Here is a 26,882-nt window from a genome sequence, read left to right as displayed (position 1 = left end):
GGTTTCGCTGAGTGAAAGCCAACAACAGTTGCTTTGTTCCTCTGAAGTTGTTTGGTTTCTTTCTTTCTTTCCGTTAATAATAATAATAATAATAATTTTAATATTGTTTTAATATTGTATGCTGCTTGTATGCTTCTTGTCGATTTTAACGATTGTTTTACTGATATTGATGTTTTATTGGTATAATTGTTTTATTTTTGTGTTACTGATATTTGATTGTTTTATCGGGCTAGGCCCCATGTAAGCCGCCCCGAGTCCCTTCGGGAAGATGGGGCGGGGTATAAAAATAAAGTTATTATTATTATTATTATTATTATTATTATTATTATTATTATTATTATTATTATTATTTATTTATTTATTTAATACATTTATATCCTGCCCTTTTCACCCCGAAGGGGACTCAGAGCGGCTTACAAATTATATGTACATACAATGTATTATATTATTAGCATAGCACAATACTGGCAATGAATTACCATATTGTACTATATCTATTGTAATATTATTAATAATATTACATGTAATATATAATATATAATTAATATTATTATATTGTATTATTGGTATTATATTGTATTACAAAATAATATTTATTTTTTTTATTTTTTTTGTTTATTTTTATATCCCACTCCCATCTCCCCAAGGGGACTCTGAAGTTGTTTGTGGTTTCTTTCTTTCCGTTAATAATAATAATAATAATAATAATAATAATAATAATAATAATAATAATAATAATGTTTATTTTTATATCCCGCTCCCATCTCCCCAAGGGGACTCTGAAGTTGTTTGTGGTTTCTTTCTTTCCGTTAATAATAATAATAATAATAATAATAATAATACTGTTTATTTTTATATCCCGCTCCCATCTCCCCAAGGGGACTCTGAAGGTGTTTGTGGTTTCTTTCTTTCCGTTAATAATAATAATAATAATAATAATAATAATGTTTATTTTTATATCCTGCTCCCATCTCCCCAAGGGGACTCTGAAGTTGTTTGTGGTTTCTTTCTTTCCGTTAATAATAATAATAATAATAATAATAATAATAATAATAATAATAATAATAATAATGTTTATTTTTATATCCCGCTCCCATCTCCCCAAGGGGACTCTGAAGTTGTTTGTGGTTTCTTTCTTTCCATTAACAATAATAATAATAATAGAAATTTGGAAACAATAGACATTGACAAAATCACCATCTGCCAACTGCAAAAGGCCACCCTACTGGGATCTGCACACATCATCAGAAAATACATCACACAGTCCTAGACACTTGGGAAGTGTTTGACTTGTGGTTTTGCGAAACGAAATCCAGCATATCTATCTTGTTTGCTGTGCCATACAACGTCGTTGTGTTGATAATAATAATAATAATAATAATAATAATAATAATAATAATAATAATGTTTATTTTTATATCCCGCTCCCATCTCCCCAAGGGGACTCTGAAGTTGTTTGTGGTTTCTTTCTTACTGTTAATAATAATAATAATAATAATAATAATAATAATAATGTTTATTTTTATATCCCGCTCCCATCTCCCCAAGGGGACTCCGAAGTTGTTTGTGGTTTCTTTCTTTCCGTTAATAATAATAATAATAATAATAATAATAATAATAATAATAATGTTTATTTTTATATCCCACTCCCATCTCCCCAAGGGGACTCTGAAGTTGTTTGTGGTTTCTTTCTTTCCATTAACAATAATAATAATAATAATAATAATAATAATAATAATAATAATAATGTTTATTTTTATATCCCACTCCCATCTCCCCGAGGGGACTCTGAAGTTGTTTGTGGTTTCTTTCTTTCCACTAATAATAATAATAATAATAATAATAATAATAATAATAATGTTTATTTTTATATCCCGCTCCCATCTCCCCAAGGGAACTCTGAAGTTGTTTGTGGTTTCTTTCTTTCCGTTAATAATAATAATAATAATAATAATAATAATAATAATAATAATGTTTATTTTATATCCCGCTCCCATCTCCCCAAGGGGACTCTGAAGTTGTTTGTGGTTTCTTTCTTTCCGTTAATAATAATAATAATAATAATAATAATAATAATAATAATAATGTTTATTTTATATCCCGCTCCCATCTCCCCAAGGGGACTCTGAAGTTGTTTGTGGTTTCTTTCTTTCCGTTAATAATAATAATAATAATAATAATAATAATAATAATAATAATGTTTATTTTTATATCCTGCTCCCATCTCCCCAAGGGGACTCTGAAGTTGTTTGTGGTTTCTTTCTTTCCGTTAATAATAATAAAAATAATAATAATAATAATAATAATAATAATAATAATGTTAAAATCTCCTCCCAAAAAATGCAAAATCCAAAGCACTTCTAATCTGATGCATTTTGTATAAAGGAGACTCAATCTGTAATGGGAAAGGCTTCCTAACTTCAGTTCCAGATCCTTTAAATGTGAAGAGAAAACAACGCTGAAAAAGCAATATTGGGAATTCTTGCTGTTAATGTCACAAGTTCTGCGATTTCTTGGTTCAACATCCGCAGCATATAGTTTGCTGTAGTTTTCTGATAAATATTTTCCTCGAATAGCAATTTACTGTTCCGCCAGTCCTCAGGGCATTTAACTGCTGATATAGTCACCAGTTGTTTTCAGCTTTACGTTGTTGTTTTTTTCCAAAACGGCTGTTGCGGTTGATATAGCGAACTTAACTGCAAGGTTGTAATAGTCTGAAAAATATGTAAATGCATTTGTTTGTTTATGTGAGCCATATGGGGAGAATGTTTGAGATGGGAAATTGCATTAGAAGGCATGTGGACGTGTTCAACAAGGTCTGAAGGCAAAAAATCACGATATTAACGGGTTTTCTTTCTAAGATGCTACACCAATGAAATCTTGCTAAGCCTCGGGTAATAAATATACCGCTATGCAGCACTGTTCAAGTGTATGGTGTTTTAAAGCATGACAATACGTGTTGCTCTTCCCAAGAAGCGGATCTCAAAAACTGACAGTTTTGAAAGGTTTACTCACTTTTCATTATTTCAACCGAGACACACGTGGCCATGAAGGCAAAAGTGACGAGTTAAAAAGCTACTAGCTGTGCCCGGCCATGCGTTGCTGTGGCAAAGTGGTGGTGGTATTGGTTAAAAATTGTTGTGTAATTTTTATTTGACGTTATTTGCATTTTTTAAATTAATTTTATTGTAAGTTATATTTTTATTTATTATATTTTATTATTTTCTTGTATTATTTTTAGTTATTTTCTGTTATTATAGTATTTTATTGTATCAATTTTTTAGTGTTTTTTTATTATTTTTTATTGGGTTGCTAGGAGACCAAGCTGGAGGAGCTTAGCCTTCTAACTGGCAGCAATTGGATAAAAGCAATTATTCCTCTCTCTCTAATTAGGATTTTATTTTTATTTTATTTTTGTTGTATCAACCTAGAGGCGTGGATGATGGGTTGTGTTGTTAAATTTCGAGGTTTGGGGTACTGTAGTTTTGTTGTTTTGTGGGTCGCCATGATGCCATCACTCTTTTATATATATAGAAGAGAGGCTGCAGCAGTTTGCTTTTGCCTGAGCCTACAGGGAAGCACCATTAAGTAGTGTTGTGCATTTGTTTGGAATTGCTGTTCGTTTCGTGTTGTGTCATTTTTGTAAACAATCGGTCGATACGAAACGACAGAACAAAGGAAACGAAGGGAAAAAAATTCCCGCTCACCTCTACCATTAAGTGCTGGGTTTATGGTGCAAACTACTTTTGTGCTTTGAACACGTTGGAGGCTGGGCTGTGGTGCAGCTGGTTAGCAGCCAGCTGCAATAAATCACTACATGGGTTCGAAGCCAGCCTGGGTCAGAGTGAGCTCCCGCCCATTAATAGTCTAGCTCGCTGTTGACCTAATAATAATCATAAATAAAACTTTATTTATATACCGCCCTATCTCCCGGATGGGACTCAGGGCGGTTTCCAATCATAAAAACCACACATACATTACATAACAACATAATAACATATTATTAAGCAAGATAAAACAATAAAATTATATAGCAAGAAATAACACTTACACAACCTGATCAAGGGGACGGCACCTTGAAAGACAGTCAAGTAGGAAATTTAGGTACCGCTTTATGCGGGGAGGCTAATTTAACTAATTTAAGACACCATAAAAACTTCCAGCAGTGTGTGGAAAGGAATGAGGAAGTACTCCATCAAGGACTCGGTGTCACAAGTGGTCGATGAAGCGGCAGCTCCCCCTGTGACCAGAATCAAGCATACCCTCATGACACTGGAAGCTGGAAAATGTTAAATTACTTCTGTGTCTGTCTATATGTCCATTACAGTGAATGCCTTCCCCAGCATTATAATGGCACTTTATAGCCACTACAGCTGAGTAACCTCCTTCCCTGATGATATGATTTATTTGCACTCTTAGCACTTTGGCCAGATTCTTTGAACCTAATCCATGATTTTAACATTTTATCTTGTATGTGGTTTTTATGACTTGTTTTTATGATTTGATTATTAGTTTCATTGGTTTTCTTGTCTTGTTTTATTGTTCTGTTCGGGCCAGGCCCCATGTAAGCCGCCCCGAGTCCCTTCGGGGAGATGGGGTGGGGTATAAGAATAAAATTATTATTATTATTATTATTATTATTATTATTATTATTATTATTATTATTATTATTATTATGTTGTATGTCTAATGACATTGAAATTTTGCCATAGATATGTGTATTGTGATCCGCTCTGAGTCCCCTTCGGGGTGAGAAAGAAGGGTGGAATATAAATACTGTAAATAAATAAACTCAGGCTGTAAAATGGAGGAAGCTATGACTGAAGGTCAATGTCACTGAAAAGACAAAACATTGGAGAGTTAATTTGGAATGTCACTGGCAAATGGAGATATTTGCTAGAGTCAAGGCTTGCAAGGGATGGATAGAAACAAAGCCATGTCTTGACTCTGTTTTGTCCTGTGGTTCCATGCCTTTGACTCCATCCATGTGCCTTTTTTCTCCCTTCCTCCAGCCCCGTATTGCAGCCTTCCGTCTCCTCCTCTCCGTGGCTCCATCCTCAGCCACACCAGCCTTCAGCCTGGAAGCACCATCCAGTTTGGTTGTGAAGCCGGCTACCGCCTCGTGGGCCACAGCTTTTCCATGTGCTCAAGGCACTCGCAGGGCTACTACCGCTGGAACGAAGCCATCCCTCTGTGCCAAGGTGAGTCCAAGCCACATGCATGTATCATTTCTGTTTGGGTTTTGATCTGGAAAATGAACCATGAATCAAGGCACCACCCTTTGCCATTTTTGAGAAGACTGTGGGATGTCCTACACTTTGTGTTGGGTAAGAGCAGAGTTGGAGTTAGAAAGCTGTAGCTCCAAAGGTTGGGCCCACATGCTTCACTCTGAGAAATTCAATCCAAACAGAACAATTAGTTTCACTTTTGAGATAGGACCCAAGCCAGGAGGTCATGTTATGCACAAAATTTTGTGCATGAAATGATATTTGTGTACATTGAATCATTCGAAAGCAAAGATGTCCCTCTCAGCCACCCATGAGGATGATTTTGGATTATGGAGTATTTTGAAATTCAGAATTCCCTGCTTGGGTTTTAATAATGCTGAACTTACTTGGTTTTATCTTGTTTTTAATTATGTTGGTGCTAATCCATGAAATATGTAGTATTTGAAGGGCATATCCTGACATTGATATTTGCAGCATTTTAATATTTTAATGATTTATATAGGGTTTTAATGGCATGTTTTATATTGTATTTGATGGTCTGGCTTTTGTGTATTTGTTTGTTTGTCTTGCATGCGAAAGACCTATGGTCTAAGCATTAAATAAATTTGGTTATTTGGTTTGGTTGGGAATTCAGTTGAGAGATGCTCAGCCCATAACTCCAATCAATTTTTCTAGTTGAGTGGGATCCAGTCATCTCTCTATCATAATGGTCTTTTCTTTGTCTCCCTAAATAATTAATAATAATAATAATAATAATAATAATAATAATAATAATAATAATAATAATTCTGCCCTGGCAGAATATGTAAAGCAAAGTGAAGAACCTGCTTTGATTGAAGTCAAAAAACAGAAACTCCTCAAAGCACAGCCGACAAAAAAACAGTACAAGAAAACCGCACTACAAACTAGAGCTGACAGCTGGCACAACAAAACATTGCATGGAAAGTTCCTTGACAAAATTGAAGGAAAAGCTGACAAGGAGAAGACCTGCCAAAAGATCTCAGCCAGCATTTAGAAACAATAGACATTGACAAAATTACAATCTGCCAACTGCAAAAGGCCACCCGACTGGGATCTAAACTCTTGGGAAGTGTTCGACTTGTGATTTTGTTATACAAAATCCAGCATATCTATCTTGTTTGCTGTGTCATACAACATCATTGTGTCAATAACAACAACAACAACAACAACAACAACAACTTTATTTTTGTATCCGCCTCCATCTCCCCGAAGGGACCCGGAGCAGCTCACACGGGGACAAACCCAACATCAACAGAAGTTAAAATAAATGGGATTCAAAGAGAATTTGGAAGCTAATAGGTGTGAGATATATATACGGTATTGTTATTATTATTTGCCGAAACCTCTAAGTAACTTCAGAAGAAACCAGGAAGACTTGCAAATGGGGGAAAAATGCAAAATCCCTGTTGTGACATGAAAACTATTGGACCTCAGATCCGTAATCAGCTTTTTTCCGATGAACCATTTGCTGGGAGTCTAACTAGGACATGGAGGCATAAATCTCACTAATAGTTATCTCCTTCTCATTGACAGATGAAAAGCCAGGGATCTAACATAAGAGGGATAAAAGCTGCTTATTTGAGCAGCGCGGAGGCATTCGGTGGTATGGCCCAGTCAGCATTCGGCTGGGGACGTTGCTACAGCAACCGTAACTTTTGCATCCCGCTGGGAGCCACATGTTCAAAACTCACCCGTGCAAGCACATCTCTACCTGGGAAAGCCGGAATTAATTACCAATAGCTTTGGAGACAAAGCTGGGTGGTTTAGGCAGCCGGGACCCAGAACAGATGAGAGATAATGGACAACAATGATCATCCCACTGTCCCCAAAGAGCCGACTACCCCAAAAGGGCACTTTCTATTGAATAGCTTCAGTGCTTGTGACACTAGGAAATAATGTTTAAATCATAGAATCATAGAATAGTAGAGTTGGAAGAGACCACATGGGCCATCTAGTCCAACCCCCTGCTAAGAAGCAGGAAATCGCATTCAAAGCACCCCCGACAGATGGCCATCCAGCCTCTGCTTAAAAGCCTCCAAGGAAGGAGCCTCCACCACGGCCCCGGGGAGAGAGTTCCACTGTCGAACAGCCCTTCTCACAGTGAGGAAGTTCTTCCTGATGTTCAGGTGGAATCTCCTTTCCTGTAGTTTGAAGCCATTGTTCCCTTGTGTCCTAGTCTGCAGGGCAGCAGAAAACAAGCTTGCTCCCTCCTCCCTATGACTTCCCTTCACGTATTTGTACATGGCTATCATGTCTCCTCTCAGCCTTCTCTTCTGCAGGCTAAACATGCCCAGCTCTTTAAGCCGCTCCTCATAGGGCTTGTTCTCCAGACCCTTGATCATTTTAGTTGCCCTCCTCTGGACGCTTTCCAGCTTGTCAACATCTCCCTTCAACTGTGGTGCCCAGAATTGGACACAGTGTGATTCCAGGTGTGGTCTGACCAAGGCAGAATAGAAAGAGGGGGAGCATAACTTCCCTGGATCTAGACGCTATTCCCCTATTGATGCAGGCCAGAATCCCATTGGCTTTTTTAGCAGCCGCATCACATTGTTGGCTCATGTTTAACTTGTTGTCCACGAGGACTCCAAGGTCTTTTTCGCACACACTGCTGTCAAGCCAGGCATCGTCCCCCATTCTGTATCTTTGATTTCCATTTTTTCTGCCGAAGTGAAGTATCTTGCATTTGTCCCTGTTGAACTTCATTTTGTTAGTTTTGGCCCATCTCTCTAGTCTGTCAAGATCGTTTTGAATTCTGCTCCTGTCTTCTGGAGTGTTAGCTATCCCTCCCAGTTTTGTGTCGTCTGCAAACTTGATGATCGTGCCTTCTAACCCTTCGTCTAAGTCGTTAATAAAGATGTTGAACAGAACCGGGCCCAGGACGGAGCCCTGCGGCACTCCACTTGTCACTTCTTTCCATGATGAAGACGACGCATTGGTGAGAATCACCCTTTGGGTTCGTTCGCTTAGCCAATTACAGATCCACCTAACCGTAATTTTGTCTAGCCCACATTTTACTAGTTTGTTTGCCAGAAGATCGTGGGGGACTTTGTCGAAGGCCTTACTGAAATCTAGATATGCTACATCCACGGCATTCCCTGTATCGACCCAACTCGTAACTCTATCGAAAAAAGAGATCAGATTAGTCTGGCATGACTTGTTTTTGGTAAATCCGTGTTGACTATTAGCAATGACCGCATTTGTTTCTAAGTGTTCGCAGACCACTTCCTTAATGATCTTTTCCAGAATTTTGCCTGGTATTGATGTGAGGCTGACCAGACGGTAATTGTTTGGGTCGTTCTTTTTTCCCTTCTTGAAGATAGGGACCACATTCGCCCTCCTCCAATCTGCTGGGACTTCTCCCGTTCTCCAAGAACTCTCGAAGATAATTGCCAGTGGTTCTGAAATAACTTCCGCTAGTTCCTTCAGTACTCTTGGGTGTAGCTGATCTGGCCCTGGGGAACAGCAGGATGCAGATTACGGTGGAAAGAAATTGGAGAGGGATTTTCCCCTTCTGTCATTTTGTTTGCTCTTTTGAGAACTAGGCGAAACCTGCTAGTGGCCTGTTTTATTTTTGACGCTTCCTCAACAGGGATTTGAATATCAGACTATGATTCTAGAGAACAGGGTTTGTTTCCTTGCTCCGCCATGGAAACCAATGACCAGTGACTTTCAGTACCAATAATCATCATCATCATCATCATCATCGGCACACTCAGTGCCATTCTAAAAGATCTAAGCCACATTTTCAGTACCAATAATCATCATCATCATCATCATCATCATTGGCACACTCGGTGCCGTTCCAAAAGATCTAAGCCGGCATTTGGAAACAATAAATATTGACAAAATTACGATCTGTCAACTGCAAAAGGTCACCTTACTGGGATCTGCGTGCATCATCTGAAAATACATCACACAGTCCTAAACGCTTGGGAAGTGTTCGATTTGTGATACAAAATCCAGCATATACTGTATATACTCGAGTATAAGCCTAGTTTTTCAGACTAAAAAAGCCCCCCTCGGCTTATACTCGGGTGAGGGTCCAGGTGGGCTTATATGTGGGTCAGCTTATACTCGAGAATATATGGTACATTTATTATTTTTCTCTATTATTATTGGTATTATTACATTTATTATTTTTCTCTATTATTATTGATATTATTACATTTATTATTTTCTCTATTATTATTGGTATTATTACATTTATTATCTTTCTCTGTTATTGTTGCTACTATTACATTTATTTTTTTCTCTATTATTACTGGTATTATTACATTTATTATTTTTCTCTATTATTGTTGCTACTATTACATTTATTTTACTCTCTTTTTATTATTATTAATAATAATAATACATTTATTATTTCACTCTGATCTTATTATTATTATTATTGCATTTATTATGTTACTCTATTTATTATTACATGTATTATTTTTCTGTATTTATTATTATTATTACATGTATTATTTTACTCTATTATTATTAAAAGGATACATAAGCACATTTACATTGAAGAAGATGAGAATAATGATTTAATCAGAGTTGGACAGTCTTATCTTAAATTAGAGCTTTATGTAAATATTCAAAAACATTTAATCTACCGATGCCTCAATTAATGTAATTTTATTGGTATCTATTTTTATTTCTGAAATTTACCACCCTCGGCTTATACTGGAGTCAATGTTTTCCCAGTTTTTTTCTGGTAAAATTAGGTGCCTCGGCTTATATTCGGGTCGGCTTATACTCGAGTATATACGGTAATTCAAATATTATATTCCCTCAGATTAAGGAAAATAACAATTTTATGTTAAGATTCCCACTTTGGTGGGGGGTCCAGTGACACTAACTATGAGCACCTCCCTTATAAGGGTCATATAATAATAATAATAATAATAATAATAATAATAATAATAATAATAATAAAAAATCACACAGTCCTAAAAGCTTGGGAAGTGTTCGACTTATGATACGAAATCCAGCATATGTATCTTTGTTTCATGTGTCATACTCTGTCTGTGTCAATAATAATAATAATAATAATATTTATTTATATCCCACACCTATCTCCCTGAGGGGACTCATAATAAGTTCATCTTCCCCCATAATAAAGTCTATATTAGTTGGATATAATTTGAAAGTAACCAACAACAAATCTCCAAATAAGGAACCGGTGGCCCTGCAGCCCCCAGTGGCGCATCGGGTTAAACCGCAGAGCTGCTGAACTTGCCAGGTTCAAATCCGGGGAGCGGAGTGAGCTCCCACTATTAGCCCCAGCTTCTGCCAACCTAGCAGTTTGAAAACATGCAAATGTGAGTAGATCAATAGGTACTGCTCCGGTGGGAAGGTAACGGTGCTCCATGCAGTCATGTCAATGGCCACATGACCTTGGAGGTGTCTGTGGACAACGCCGGTTCTTCAGCTTAGAAATGGAGATGAGCACCAACCCCAAATGGACTTAATGTCAAGGGAAAACTTTTACCTAATTGGTGGCCCTTTCAATAAGCTGGACTCCAGCTCCACCATCCCTTACTATCAATGAGTGTAGAATAGATGATGAAATTGCAATCCATTACTGTTTGGTGAATATTCCTTCTATAGTTTTTTCCCCCCCTAGTATTTGCAATCCCTTTAGGTGCAAATTGGATTTTGCCATTCTCACTGGACACATTTAGCTGTGTATCATGGAGTCATTAACTGCTACCTTTCCACGCATCATAGCATTTCGTTGTTGTCAGATGATTTTTCCATGGTGAAAAGGACACTTTTGCTGTCGTCCCGGATATTTATTTCTTTATGAAACAAATCCACAAGTGCAGCATAGCAGACTGGGAGTTGAGCCAACTTTGGTTTGATGAGGCACCAGGGCTCTCCGGCTGAGAATGCTCAATGCCCCTCAGCAATCTACAAATGCCAGGAGTCCATGGGATGTTGCCATGGCAGTCAAATTGGAGAGAGATTTCTAACACAGAGGAACAATGGAGCAGAGGAGGCAGGATTAAACAAGGAATATCAAATACTTTGTGGCTGAATGTTGTTGGAAACAGAGATGAAAATTTTCTCTAGTTTGGAGAGCTTACCAACATTTCACTGATTGGATGTTGTCGTGTGTCATGTATGTATTTTATTTGGTTTTATTATAATTGCTTGGGTTTCACCCCATGTTAGTCACCCTGAGTACCTTCAGGGAGATGGAGGCGGGATAAAAAATAAAGTAGTAGTTTTTATTATTATTATTAGTATTAGTATTGTATGACACAGCAAGCAAGATAGATATGCTGGATTTCGTTTCACAGAATCACAAGTCGAACACTTCCCAAGTGTCTAGGATTGTATTATTATTATTATTATTATTATTATTATTATTATTATTATTATTATTATTATATGACACAGCAAACAAGATAGATATGCTGGATTTCGTTTCACAAAATCACAAGTCGAACACTTCCCAAGTGTCTAGGACTGTATTATTATTATTATTGTTATTATTATTATTATTATTATTATTATTATTATTATTATTATATGACACAGCAAACAAGATAGTTATGCTGGATTTCATTTCACAGAATCACAAGTCGAACACTTCCCAAGTGTCTAGGACTGTATTATTATTATTGTTATTATTATTATTATTATTATTATTATTATTTTATTATGACACAGCAAACAAGATTGACATGCTGGATTTCATATCACAAAATCACAAGTAACACTTCCCAAGTGTCTAGGACTGTGTGATGTAGTTTCGGATGATGCGCGCAGGTCCCAGTCGGGTGGCCTTTTGCAGTTGGCAGATCGTGATTTTGTCAATGTGTATTGTTTCCAAATGCCGGCTGAGATCTTTTGGCACGGCACCCAGTGTGCCCATCACCACCGGGACCACCTGCACTGGTTTCTGCCAGAGTCTTTGAAGTTCAATCTTGAGGTCCTGATAGCGGCTGAGTCTTTCCTGTTGTTTTTTGTCAATGCGACTGTCACCTTGGATGGCGACATCAATGATCCAAACCTTTTTCTTTTCCACAACTATGATGTCTGGTGTGTTGTGTTCCAGAACTTTGTCAGTCTGTATTCGGAAGTCCCACAGTATCTTTGCGTGCTCATTTTCTTTTGCAGGTTTGTGATCCCACCAGTTCTTTACTGCTGAGAGGTGGTACTTGAGGCATAAGTTCCAATGAACCATTTGGGCCACATAGTTGTGTCTCTGTTTGTAGTCTGTCTGTGTGATTTTCTTACAGCAGCTGAGGATATGATCAATAGTTTCATCAGCTTCCTTGCACAGTCTTCATTTTGGGTCATCAGCTGATTTTTTGATCTTGGCCTTAATTTCCTTTGTTCTGATGTCTTGCTCCTGGGCTGCAAGGATCAGGCCTTCTGCCTCCTTCTTCAGGGTCCCATTCGTGAGCCAGAGCCAGGTCTTCTCTTTGTCAGCTTTTCCTTCAATTTTGTCAAGAAACTTTCCATGCAATGTTTTGTTGTGCCAGCTGTCAACTCTAGTTTGTAGTGCGGTTTTCTTGTACTGATTCTTTGTTTGCTGTGCTTTGAGGAGTTTCTGATTTTTGACTTCAATCAAAGCAGGTTCTTCACTTTGCTTTACATATTCTGTCAGGGCATGTTCTTCTTCTTTGACTCCTTGTTTTACTTGTAAGAGTCCTCTGCCACCTGATCTTATTATTATTATTATTATTATTATTATTATTATTATTATTATTATTTCCGATCTTGCTCACAGTTTAGATTGATTCCAATACCACTATCACAACACCGTCCTGGAGAACGGTGCTCCCAAGTAAACCAACTATCATGGGATATTCCTGCCCATTTATATCCCATTGGGATGGTGGAAAGCAGCCCCTAGTGGTGCAGCAGATTAAACTGCTGAGCTGCTGAACTTGCTGACCAAAGGTTGGCGATTTGAATCCGGGGAGCAGAGTGAGCTCCTGCTATTTGCCCCAGCTTCTGCCAACCTAGCAGTTCGAAAAAATGCAAATGTGAGTAGATCAATTGGTACTGCTTCTGTAGGAAGGTAACGGCGCTCCATGCAGTCATGCCTATGGCCACATGACCTTGGAGGTGTCTATGGACAATGCCGGCTTAGAAATGGAGATGAGCACCAACCTTGAAGTCGGACACTACTAGATTTAATGTCAGGGAAAACCTTTACTTCCAGACTAAAGGGTTGCAGGTTTGAATCCGGGGAGCGGGGTGAGCTCCCACTATTAGCCCCAGCTTCTGCCAACCTAGCAGTGAAAACATGCAAATATGAGTAGATCAATAGGTATCACTTCGGCGGGAAGGTAACGGCGCGCCATGCAGTCATGCCTATGGCCACATGACCTAGGAGGTGTCTATGGACAGCGCCGGCTCTTTGGCTTAGAAACAGAGATGAGCACCAACCCCCAGAGTCGGACACGACTAGACTTAATGTTACCTTTACCTGGGTTAGTGGAGGAGACATGGGTTTCTCTGTCTCATGCCAAGCCCTGTAAATAAAGACTCCTGGTTATTGTGCCAAATGGCACCTAGTTTTTTAAAGCCAGGGTGTTGTTTTGGTTCAGAAGAAAGCAAAAAGCTCCTCTGTCTTGGATGAGGAACCAGCTTTTGGATCTAAAAACTTGGAGTAGACTCCATTTCTCCTGGACCATCTGTGCCAAAAGTGTGGTGGATGGAAATTAAGGGACTCATTTAGTAATTTAATTTGATTTTTTTTTGTCAACTACAGCTGGTCTGACTGGGCCTGCATTAGGATTAACTAGGCTATATATTGACATTGGATTAATAGAACTTCTCCGACTGGAAATAGTAGCAGGACGGCAGGCGCAGGCATGCCAGCTGTTAAAAGATGGTTAATTAAAATGTGGGGGATTCAGTGATTTGGAGCAGATGAACAATTTATATGAAATCAAAAGAAAAAAAGGAAATATTTCTACAGTTGCAATCAAATGTAATGATGCCTTTTCATGCTGCTTCAAGGGGAAAGAAACATACACTGGAGTTGTTGTTGTTGTTTGCCAGTGTGCTCCTGCCAATGTGGGTTAGAAGCGGCTTTTTGGATTGCTCTAATACTTATGCGGGAAAACATTACGATAGCAAACGGAGCGCTTTTTCCTCCCTAATTTTGTTTTGGAGACTATAACATGATAAATTATTGAAAACCAATCGAAGCAAGCTGCCACTGGAGATGATTTAACATTTCAGGCATCTCTATAGAAGTGGAGATGAAGGTCTTATTCCCAGAGGAAGCGCGGGAAGAGAGAGAGACACACACAAACATTCAGACACGCGTGTTTCAAGTTGCTTCGACTAAAGGAGAACAAATCCCCCCACGTTCCATTCTGCATCACATCTATATTTGTTCTTCATGAATCTGATTTATGAGCATCCATTATAACCCAGTGGCTCAATGGGTTAAACCCGTGTGCTGGCAGGACTGCTGACTGAAAGGTTGGCAATTCGAATCCGGAGAGCAGGGTGAGCTCCCATCTGCCAGCTCCAGCTTCTCATTTGGAGCCATGTGAAATCCGGGGAGTGGGGTGAGCTCCCATCTGCCAGCTCCAGCTTCTCATTTGGGGCCATGCAAAATCCGGAGAGCAGGGTAAGCTCCCATCTGCCAGCTCCAGCTTCTCATTTGGGGCCATGCGAAATCCAGGGAGTGGGGTGAGCTCCCATCTGCCAGCTCCAGCTTCTTATTTGGGGCCATGCGAAATCCGGAGAGTGTGGTGAGCTCCCATCTGCCAGCTCCAGCTTCTCATTTGGGGCCATGCGAAATCCAGAGAGCGGGGTGAGCGCCTATCTGCCAGCTCCAGCTTCTCATTTGGGGCCATGAAAAATCCGGGGAGCGGGATGAGCTCCCATCTGTCAGCTCCAGCTTCTCATTTGGGGCCATGAAAAATCCGGGGAGTCTGGTCCAGGTTTGAGTCTAAATTTTGGAGGAGCTATCTAAAGTTCTGAATGATCTCTTAGGACTATAGAAATAGTGTGATGCGTTAGTTTGAGAGTTGGATTCTTGGAGACCAGCTCAACCTGCTACTGGCTCTTGGGACACCAAACTGAAAGTGATAATTCTCTTTGATTTCTTTGTACTCACCATAGTTCCTACTACCATTTATGTCAGTGGTTCCCAACCTGTGGGCCGTGGCCCACTGGTGGGACGCAAGACTTAAAATAAGGTCTGCAAGACATGCAGGAAAAATCAGCTCTAGATTATTAAATATGGTTTTCTGTGGGTGAGTAGATGGAGACTACTGGATGGCATATGTTCTGTATCAGAAACTAGAACTGATGTGGTTTATCCAATGCAATTTTCTGAGTCAGCACCCCAAATAATCAAACTGAATCTAAAGTTGACCAAAAACTGATTCGTGTCCCTTATGGTACTATTGTTGAAGAGTGGTTCCTGATCAAAAATAGGTTGGGAACCACTGATTTATGTGAACATCAGAAGTAGCCAAAGAGAAGCTCTGGAGCCACATATATCCCCTCTCAATGATTTCTGTGTCGCTTGGCATCTCGGGCCAGATTTTCTTCTGGCAAAAAAAGGTGAAGTACCTTCCTTGGACTGCTCCAGGAATAAAATTCACCCTTTAAGTAATAATACTATAATAATAATAATTTTATTCTTATACCCCGCCCCATCTCCCCGAAGGGACTCGGGGCGGCTTACATGGGGCCAAGCCCGGACAGAGCAATATAAAAACAAACAATAAAACAGATCAATCAAACAATAAAAGCAAGTCATAAAAAACCACATACAAGATAAAATGATAAAATCATGGATTGGGTTCAAAGGATCTAGGCCAAAGTGCTAAAAGTGCAAATATATCATATAAGTAAGTTGCTGACCTGCTTGCTTTGTTCAACAGGCCTGTTCACCAAAGCCAGAATTATATTTCAGACTCTTCCAAATGTTTGCTTGTGAGGTGCTTTATGTTTCATTAAGAAAGTGGGAAGCTGTTGTTGTTGTTGTTAGTACTATTATTATTAGCCTTTTGGCAATCTGTGTGGCTCCTAGAAGGTTAAGCCAAGGTTTTGGCACACACACCTAGTTGTCCATCCAGTGTGTGTATTAATATAAGACAGTTTGCACAGATGATATGTCTCATGTGAGCTGATCCCCGCCTCAAAAAGGCTCCAAATGAATAGAGGACGGGGCAGAAAAAGAGATAGTGAAGACAGCCGCGTGTTTATAGAAGACAGAGGATGGGAGAAAGGAGAAGGTGAGCTGCTCATCTGGCCATTCCAGGTCGCTTTGATCAGATAACTCCTGAAGGTTAAAGAGATTACAAGGCAAGAGCCAGGAGGGTGCTGATTTTTTCCCCCTTCCAGCCACCGTTGTTCTCCTTGCTGCTGCTCTTGCAGCTGCTGCATGCAATTGGTATTCATCGCAAGTCGCCGTCTAGACGCCCGGCCTTGCTGGAGGATTTGCCGAGCTCCGTCGTGGCTCAGATGACATGCACGCAATTATCATCCCAAAGCTGGGATGCAACTGATGTCACACAGGCCGGTCGGTTGGATCCGTTTGCTCGGGACTCTTTATTTTACAGATTTTGTTTTGCCTCTGTGGCCACTTGGTTTCCTTTGGAGCTTGGACATCTCGCATGGCCAGTATGTACAATAAGGGATGACTAATGTGTGTGGAGTGCTGGGTGGGATCCACAAGTAGGCCTGTTTGCATGCACACCTCATTGTTTTGCCTCTTCTCAACCATGGAGGACTGTCAGAAGTAGTTTAACTCACGTGATAAGCTCAGTTCCTCTCCATGTTTGAATAAACATTCAACCACAGCATAGCATTCAACCATAGACACACATACCACCACAGCAAGCTTGGTTCAAATAGTTTATTGATACAAGATTGCAAAGTCTGGGTAAAAAGCAGTAAAGAAAGCAATAATCCACATGTAAAGGCAGTCAGTAGAAAGCAATAATCCAAATGCAAGGCAGTCAGTAGAAGGCAATAATCAAATGCAAAGGCAGTCTGAAGAATATAGTTCAAAGTCTCTAATAAACAGATCAATCCAGAAAACAAGGCAGCATAAGCTTTAAAACACCATCCAAAATACAAGATCCAGGCATGAATAAAAGCAAGAACATAGACAAGACAGGAACTCTGCTTCCAAAACCAACGTTTCTTTGTCTGAAATCTCTCCCTGTTTCTCCCTTATTTAACCATGCTTACAAGCCAAAAAAGCATTTCTCTGTCCTTGAGTTCCCACATGTTTACCAGCTATTCTAAGAGAGCATCTGGGACAATGAACTTTTAACCTTAACCTTGTATCCCTATCTAAGGAAGACTCCTCTGACTCACTGCCAGAGACACCTGGGACTTGTTGATGTTCTGAACTGTTGATGTTTCGAATCCTATTGCTAGTCTGTTTGTCACAGATTTCAGTTTCACTGCTAGTCTGCAGCCACTCTAACAATTCAGAGCCTTCAACATTTCCATAGACCCAAATCCCCCTTCATCATCAGACTGAACCACAACAGATGAAGTGTCCTACAACTGGGAAATATCTCAATGTGATAAGGTGGCTAGTCTGCCCCAAGTGTTGTGAAAAGCGTTTTGGCTTTCTCAGCGAATTCATCCTCTATCTCACTTACTTCAAACAGAACGCCTTCCCCTTCATTTGGCTGTTCAGTTCATCTGTGCTGTTGGCCAAACCTTTCATTATCCTGCACACATTGAAAACACTCAGTGGCACACAGCCAACGTTCTTCCACTGGCAGCACATTGCGAGAAAAACCAAGAGTGGGTGGACTGGCTGTCATTTCGGGGGGAGCTTGTCCATCATTCGGACCAATTTTCCTATTACAAAAGCTGTGAAAAGCTCCCCAAAGAGTGCCAGAATTCCTCAGCGTGCCGTTTACAAACCAAGGGGTCTTAAGTGTAGCTGTCGCTGTCATCTGTCCCCATTTCAAGGATTCTCCAAGGCCACGCATTGAATCATCCTTTCTGATCGGAGTAGTACAGAATTATAGGAATGAGTTCAATGGGAGTTCAGGCACAGATACGTAGCATTGGTAGCCTATGTGAAATGAAGAAGAGATACTCAACAATGGGACAATAGCTGTGCAAAAAAAAAAATCAAGATATTTATTGCTTCCCATTCTGCATATCAGCTCTCACTATTGGTTTATCTTCTGTTATATTATGGAAGCTTGGCTATCAAGTGTTAGCAGTGACTGGTTCACTACTATGTTGTGCATTTCACGGAATGTGTCTTGGCAATGCCATGGAATTGATGGGACTCTTTCAACTTCTCAAAGGTGCACTGCCATCACAAATAACCTAAAGCCATAAAGGTAAAGGGGCTACTTTGGTGTAATTGCTGTAGCTGGTAAAAAAGATGTTTGCAAGCCTTTTTTAGGGCCACATCCTTGCAAAACAGCTTCTGACACACACACGAAAATCAAAACATTAATAGTCCCATAAAAATTCATTGGGTGACTCAAAAAAGCAATGAAGTTAACAAACCAGTTTGACATGCCATTAAAACCTGCATTAAAGTAATTTAGGGCCAATTTTACATCATAGTGGTCATGTCTGTCTCAGATGGAAACCCAAAACAAATTGGTCTTTAAAGCCCATTTAAAGTTACCGTAGACATCAAGAGAGGTTAGCGTTTCCGAATTGAACCACGGTGGCACAATGGGTTACACCCTTGTGCCGACTGAACTGTTGACTTGAAGTTGGGTTGCTGACCTGAAGGTTAACAGTTCGAATCCATGAGACGGGGTGAGCTCCCGCCTGTCAGCTCTAGCTTGCAGCAACATCTCTGTAGATGGGCAATTCTCTCACGCCAGAAGTGACTTGCAGTATATTCTCAATGCAGTATATGCATTGAAAACATTGACTACAAAAATGCATTGGATAATCCAGAACGTTGGATAAGTGAGTGTTGGATAAGTGAAACTCTACTGTATATAACTTGAATACAGTATAGTTTCACTTATCCAACATTCTGGATTATCCAACGCAATCTGCCTTTTAGTAGTCAATGTTTTTGTACTTAATGTTTTCAACACATTGTGATATTTTGGTGCTAAGTTCGTAAATACAATAATTACTACATAGCATTACTGCGTATTGAACAAGCCTCCCATTTGCCTAGGTAAGTGTGTCGAAACAGGGGCTGAAGAAAGCTTGTCCTTTGAAAGCCAGGTGCCCTTTGCAATCCTATTAGTTTTATTTCCCTAGCATTGACCAACAAGTTGTTGAGAGAATGAGAAGGAAAAATACTGTATATACTCGTGTATAAGCCTAGTTTTTCAGTCCTTTTTTAGGACTGAAAAAACACCTCCTCGGCTTATACTCGGGTGAGGGTCCTGGTGAGGTTATATTCAGGTCGGCTTATACTCAAGTATATATGGTATATTTATTATTTTTCTCTATTATTATTGGTATTGTTACATTTATTATTTAACTCTATTAATGATTATTATTACATTTATTATTTTTCTCTATTACTATTGGTATTGTTACATTTATTATTTTACTCTATTGTTGTTACTTTTACATTTATTTTACTCTATTTTACTTATTATTATTAATACATTTACAATAGAGTCTCATTTATCCAACACTCGCTTATCCAACGTTCTGGATTATCCAACGCATTTTTGTAGTCGATGTTTTCAATAAATCATGATATTTTGGTGCTAAATTCGTAAATACAGTAATTACTACATAGCATTATTTCGTATTGAACTACTTTTTCAGTCAAATTTGTTGTATAACATGATGTTTTGGTGCTTAATTTGTAAAATCATAACCTAATTTGATGTTTAATAGGCTTTTCCTTAATCCCTCCTTATTATCCAACATATTCTCTTATCCAATGTTCTGCTGGCCCATTTATGTTGGATAAGTGAGACTCTACTGTACTACTTACCTTGTACTATATTATATACCATTCTTTTCCTTTTTGCTGTGTATAGACATATGTGCATATAGTTGGGTCTGGATCAAACCACTTGGAGAAACATATGACGTAAGATAGAAGTAGTAACACATCTCACCATTGCCTTCCCAGCTCTCTCTTGTGGAGTGCCCAAAGCTCCGAAAAATGGCGTGGTTTTCGGTAAGGAGTACACGGTGGGCACCAAAGCGGTCTACCAATGCAAACAAGGCTTTCACCTCCAGAGCCAGAACGTTTCTACCATTGAGTGCCTTCCAAACGGTCAATGGAGTAATGGCAACAATCCTCTTCCGTGCGTGGGTGAGTGGCCTGGACCACCTTTGGTTGCATTTCTTCCTTATTTTCTTTTTTGCCGTTGTCATGTTTATTTAAAATAGATTTATTTAAGAGTTATTTAAGGATGTAAAAATAACCTTGCTGATTGGACTTAGTTGGACAGTCTGATGCCTTCAGGGAAGATACGAAGCAAAGCATGAAAGGCCACATCTGTCCTCTTGTAACAAGGATGTAAATCCTTGACCGTTTCAGCCTCGCTTGAAGGAAAGATGAGTACTGTATATACTCGAGTATAAGCCGACCCGAATATAAGCCGAGGCCCCTAATTTTACCACAAAAAAACTGGGAAAACATTGACTCCAGTATAAGCCGAGATACCAATAAAATTACATTAATTGAGGCATCAGTAGTTTAAACGTTTTTGAATCTTTACATCAAACTGTAATTTAAGATATGGCTGTTCAACTCTGATTAAATCATTATTTTCATCTTCTTCAATGTCAATGTGCTTATGTATCCTTTTAATAATAATAGAGTGAAATAATAAATGTAATAATAATAAAATAAATGCAGCAAAATAATAAATGTAATAATTAATAGAGTAAAAGAATAAATGTAACAATAACCAATAATAATAGAGAAAAATAATAAATGTACCATATATTCTCGGGTATAAGCTGACCCAAATATAAGCCAACCAGGACCCTCACCCGAGTATAAGCCGAGGAGGTTTTTTTCAGTCCTAAAAAAGGGCTGAAAAACTAGGCTTATACTTGAGTATCTACAGTAATTTATGACACCATAAAAATGTCCAGCAGCATGCAGAAATGAATGAGGAAGCACTCCATCAAGGACTCGGTGTCACAAATAGATGGCAAAGCAGCAGCTCCCCCTGTGGCCAGAATCGAGCATACCCTCATGAAGCTGGAAAATGTTAAATTGCCTCTGTGTCTGTCTATATATGTCGTATGTCTAATGGCATTGAACGTTTGCCATGTATATGTGCATTGGGATTTGCCCAGAGTCCCCTTCGAGGTGAGAAAAAAGGGCGGAATATAAATACTGCAAATAAATACTGTATATACTTAAGTATAAGCGTTTTTCAGGCCTTTTAAAATCATACAATGGACTGGGCAAAGTGCACTGAGTGAAACTTGTAAACATGAAGGAAGTTAAGGTGCTATAAGATCATTTGAGGAGGCCTTTTGTTCAGCCCAGGGCAACTGTTCCTACAGGTAACATCTTTTTGTTTCCTTCTCTTGGCATGGCTGGCGTTCAGCCATCGGCTGCCCCGACGTCAGCAGCATTGCCGTGGAACACGGCCGGTGGAGGCTGATCTACGAGACACAGTACCAGTACAACGCCCAGCTGATGCTCATCTGTGATCCCGGCTACTACTACACCGGGCACCGGGTCATCCGTTGCCAGACCAATGGGAAGTGGAGCATTGGGGAGCCCATGCCGACCTGCAGAAGTAAGCCAGCTGGCATCCCATTTAAACAACCCATAAAAGCCCCGTGGGAAACTAAGAAGGCAGCAGTGGCCTTCATAAGACAACATGTGCCAAAATAATTTGCATTGGGCCCGGGCTGTGACGCAGGCTGTTGAGCAGCCAGCTGCAGCCAGCTGCAACAAATCACTCTGACCAAGAGGTCATGAGTTTGAGGCTCGGAGCCTGTGTTTGTCTTTGTCTTTGTTCTATGTTAAGGCATTGAATGTTTGCCTTATATGTGTAATGTGATCCGCCCTATAATAAAATAATAATAAATAAATGATGGGCCTTCCAGATGTTGCTGGATTGCAACTCCTAATGGTTCTGGATAGTATAACCAATTGTGAAATGCTGCAAGTTGTAGTCTAACAATGCCCATAAGTAAAGGTTTCCCCTGACGTTAAATCCAGTCGTGTCCGACTCTGGGGGTTGGTGCTCATCTCCATTTCTAAGCCGAAGAGCCAGCGTTGTCCGTAGACACCTCCAAGGTCATATGGCCGGCATGACTGCATGGACCGCCTTTATCTTCCCACCGGAGCGGTACCTTATGTACATTACATTATGTAATGTTTGTGTTGCTTTTATTACTGTAAACCGCCCTGAGTCCCATCCGGGAGATAGGGCGGTATATAAATAAAGTTTTATTATATTATTATTACCTATTGATCCCAATTCCACTTTTCCAGTTACCTTGAAAACACCCCCGTTCCTCTCTTCTCTCCCCACTTTTCCCTTCTGTGCTCAGTTTATTTCAGTTGCTGCAAACTGAGCTCAAAATGCAACAATAGATTCAACACAACCCGGCAGAGGGAGCAAAGATCTTGCCTACGGCCGGAAAATGCACAACAACCCATTGATTCCAGCCATGAAAGCCTTCGACAACACAACAGTCTTGCTCTTCCCTCTAGGTCAGTGGTTCTCAACCTGTGGGTCCCCAGATGTTTTGGCCCAAAAATCCCAGCTGTTAGGATTTCTAACAGGCCAAAACATCTGGGGACCCACAGGTTGAGAACCACTGGTTTAGGTTCAAGCAAAAACAAATTGCTGCAGCCTCTCCTAGTTTGTATCTTCTTGCCGTCCCGATCTCTCTCTGATGCTTGGTCCTTGAAGATCAATTCCCTTTCCCCAAATTACCGTACATTTGTTTCATGTTTTGCCACTCAGCATCCCAGGATGTGACGGGCTTTTTTTCATCTCTCCAGTTATATCCTGTGGAGACCTACCTGTGCCACCCAACGGGAACCGGATTGGGACCTTGACCACCTATGGAGCGACTGCCATCTTCTCCTGCAACACCGGTTATACCTTGGTGGGCTCCCGTGTCCGGGAATGCATGGCAAATGGCCTTTGGAGTGGCCTGGAAGTGAAGTGCCTAGGTAATATTTTTTTTGGTAATATATCATAGGACACTTATAAACTCTTTTGAAAATCCCAGAATCCTACAATCTATACCCTTGCGGTATATTAGAAATAATATATCAAAAGCGGCCAATATATCAAAATCTGGCTACCAGTATTAAAAACTCTAAAATATGAACAGTAAATAAAGAACAACACTATGAAAACAGAGAAATTCCAGACATGAATCAATCAGGGCCAGCTAACACCTCCCAACAAAGGATTCCACCAAGCAGGAAGAAGCCAGGCCACGAAGTGATTAATTACAACATTCGCACCAGCCTCCAATATCCACAGATATATAAACCTCCCTTGCTTAGTTTCCAATATACCTCACAACCTCTGAGGATGCCTGCCATAGATGTGGGCGAAACGTCAGGAGAGAATGCTTCTGGAACATGGCCATACAGATATATAAACCCCACTTGCCTAGTTTCCAACACACCTCACAACCTCTGAGGATGCCTGCCATAGATGTGGGCAAACGTCAGGAGAGAATGCTTCTGGAACATGGCCATACAGATATATAAACCCCACTTGCCAAGTTTGCAACACACCTCACAACCTCTGAGGATGCCTGCCATAGATGTGGGCAAACATCAGGAGAGAATGCTTCTGGAACATGGCCATACAGATATATAAACCCCACTTGCCAAGTTTCCAACACACCTCACAACCTCTGAGGATGCCTGCCATAGATGTGGGCGAAACGTCAGGAGAGAATGCTTCTGGAATATGGCCATAAAGCCCAGAAAACTCGCAGCAAAGCTAAAGACTTTTCCATTCAGGCCAACCTTCAGTAACCGACTGCCTGAACTTAGTTCCAAAACAGAAATGTCGTTCCTTTAAACATTTTACTGATTTATTTTTTTTTTGTTAGTGGTACAGTGAGGTATTTTTAAAAATGGTTAAGTGGCATTTGAACGGTATAATTAATTTAATTCATCTGTTAATATGTATAATTTATTATGTTTCTAAGCGTTATAATTATGGCTGAAGCTGCCCGGCGGCCCAATCCTGGGAGAAAGGCAGCATGTAAATGAAATCAGATCAATTAGGCAGTCAATCAGTAAGGAACCCAGGGCTTCGAGCAGTAGATTATTCACTTAAAAGTTAAAAGTTAGTTAATCTATGGAATCGAGGTTTAATCCACTGCACTCGGTGGGTTGCGGATGGTGTTGCCAGTTTTTAAAAAATGCAATAATATGAGCAAAGGTATGGAGAAAGGTGAAAGAAGTTGTGCATGTTCAAACTGGTAATGGGATTTCCCTGATGAAATACACAGCCCAACAAAATATTATTTGTGTTTTGGCTTTTAAAGCCTGTTTCTGGGTTTCTTTGGGACACTTATTCACAAAACTGCATTGGATAGACTACATCAGCGTTAGGTCTTTAGATAGGGTTATCATGGTCTTCTAGGAGCAAGTAGATGGTTACTGATAGATGTCATATGTTCCTTCTCTCAAAAACTAGTGCTGATGGGGGGAAATTGGTGCCATTTTTAGAATCAGCAGATCTAATATACAGTAGAGTTCTGGTTATCTGACTTAAACAGGCAGGCTAAATGTAGTGTTGTACAATGATAGGAGACATAATAATAATAATAATAATAATAATAATAATAATAATAATAATAATAATAATAACAACAACAACAACAACAACAACAACAGCAGCAGCAGCAGCAACAACAACAACAACAACAACAACAACAACAACAACAACAACAACAACAAAACAAAACATTGCATGGAAAGTTCCTTGACAAAATTGAAGGAAAAGCTGATAAGGAGAAGACCTGGCTCTGGCTCATGAATGGGACCCTGAAGAAGGAGACAGAAGGCCTGATCCTTACAGCCCAGGAGTAAGCCATCAGAACAAAGGCAATGAAGGCCAAGATCGAAAAATCAGCTGATGACCCAAAATGCAGACTGTGCAAGGAAACCAACGAAACCAGTGATCATATCTTCAGCTGCTGTAAGAAAATTGCACAGACAGACTACAAACAGAGGCACAACTATGTGGCCCAAATGATTCATTGGAACTTATGCCTCAAGTACCACCTCCCAGCAGCAAAGAACTGGTGGGATCACAAACCTGCAAAAGTATTGGAAAATGAGCACGCAAAGATACTGTGGGACTTCCGAACCCAGACTGACAAAGTTCTGGAACACAACACACCAGACATCACAGTTGTGGAAAAGAAAAAGGTTTGGATCATTGATGTTGCCATCCCAGGTGACAGTCGCATTGACGAAAAACAACAGGAAAAACTCAGCTGCAACCAGGACCTCAAGATTGAACTTCAAAGACTCTGGCAGAAACCAGTGCAGGTGGTCCCAGTGGTGATGGGCACATTGGGTGCCGTGCCAAAAGATCTCAGCCAGCATTTGGAAACAATAGACATTGACAAAATTACGATCTGCCAGCTGCAAAAGGCCACCCTGCTGGGATCTGCGCGCATCATCCGTAAATACATCACACAGTCCTAGACACTTGGGAAGTGTTCGACTTGTGATTTTGTGATATGAAATCCAGCATATCTATCTTGTTTGCTGTGTCATAAAATAATAATAATAATAATAATAATAATAATAATAATAATAATAATAATAATAATAACTTTATTTTTATACCCCGCCCCATCTCCCCGAAGGGACTCGGGGCGGCTTACATGGGGCCTAGCCCGATAAAACAATCAAATATCAATGATAAAACAATTATACCAATAAAACTTCAATTATCAGTAAAACAATCGATAAAATCGACATGAAGCATACAATATTAAAACAGAAGACTAATTCATAAAACCCAGTACAGAATGTGCCGGAATGGGGAAGGTACTTCACGATTGAAATGGACAATACAGTGCAAAATAACATTGGCAACACCTCAAGAATGGGGCTATTATAAAATAACACCAAGAGCAATCCTTTGAGAGGCCAAAAAGTCTGGTTTATTATTTTCAGCTGAGTCTCTGGAAGTGGAATCTCTTCCAAAAGCAAACCAGAGCCCCGATCAAGGTGTTGGCTTTGCCTTTTATACATTTTTAGACAAAGAACATGCTTCTACATACATCTCGTCATTAGTACATCACTTCACATGCTTACATACATGGGCATAAATATGCACAATCAGCATTTTCCTATCTAAGCACTCTTAAAAGCCTGTAGCAAGTCACAGACACCAAAAGAGAGATCCATCAAGAGGCCACTCTTGACCTGTCAAGCTGTACTAGGAACCAATTCACACTGGAATGTATAGATAACAGGGGGGCCCTTCTCCCAGCTTGTACATTTACACAGAATCTAACACACAGGGAGTCTGATTTTTCTACATTTCAGTGCTTCTAATGTGCATACAATCTATATATATAAAAGAATGATGGCATCACGGCGACCCACAAAACAACAAAACTACAAGCCCCCCAACCTCGAAATTTGACAACACAACCCATCATCCACGCCTCTAGGTTGATACAACAAAAAGAAAAGAAAAATAAAGTCCTAATTAGAGGGAGAGGAATAATTGTTTTTATCCAATTGCTGCC

The 26,882-nt window shown here is 39.7% G+C and overlaps 1 protein-coding gene across 3 annotated transcripts in view; it reads left to right on the top strand.

Moving 5' to 3' along the window:
* Positions 1-26,882, top strand: part of csmd2 (CUB and Sushi multiple domains 2) — a 632,593-nt gene that overhangs the window by 544,345 nt on the left and 61,366 nt on the right. For all 3 annotated transcript variants that reach the window (XM_062962418.1, XM_062962417.1, XM_062962419.1), the window contains 4 exons: positions 5,013-5,201; positions 20,281-20,466; positions 21,722-21,916; positions 23,137-23,310. In XM_062962418.1, the coding sequence (XP_062818488.1) occupies positions 5,013-5,201; positions 20,281-20,466; positions 21,722-21,916; positions 23,137-23,310 (744 nt within the window). The remainder of the gene's footprint in view (positions 1-5,012; positions 5,202-20,280; positions 20,467-21,721; positions 21,917-23,136; positions 23,311-26,882) is intronic.

This window comes from Anolis carolinensis, unplaced genomic scaffold, assembly GCF_035594765.1.
Source record: "Anolis carolinensis isolate JA03-04 unplaced genomic scaffold, rAnoCar3.1.pri scaffold_10, whole genome shotgun sequence".
Classification (NCBI taxonomy): Eukaryota; Metazoa; Chordata; class Lepidosauria; order Squamata; family Dactyloidae; genus Anolis; species Anolis carolinensis.
Note: the sequence above shows the minus strand (reverse complement) of the source record. Positions and strands in the feature narration are given on the sequence as shown.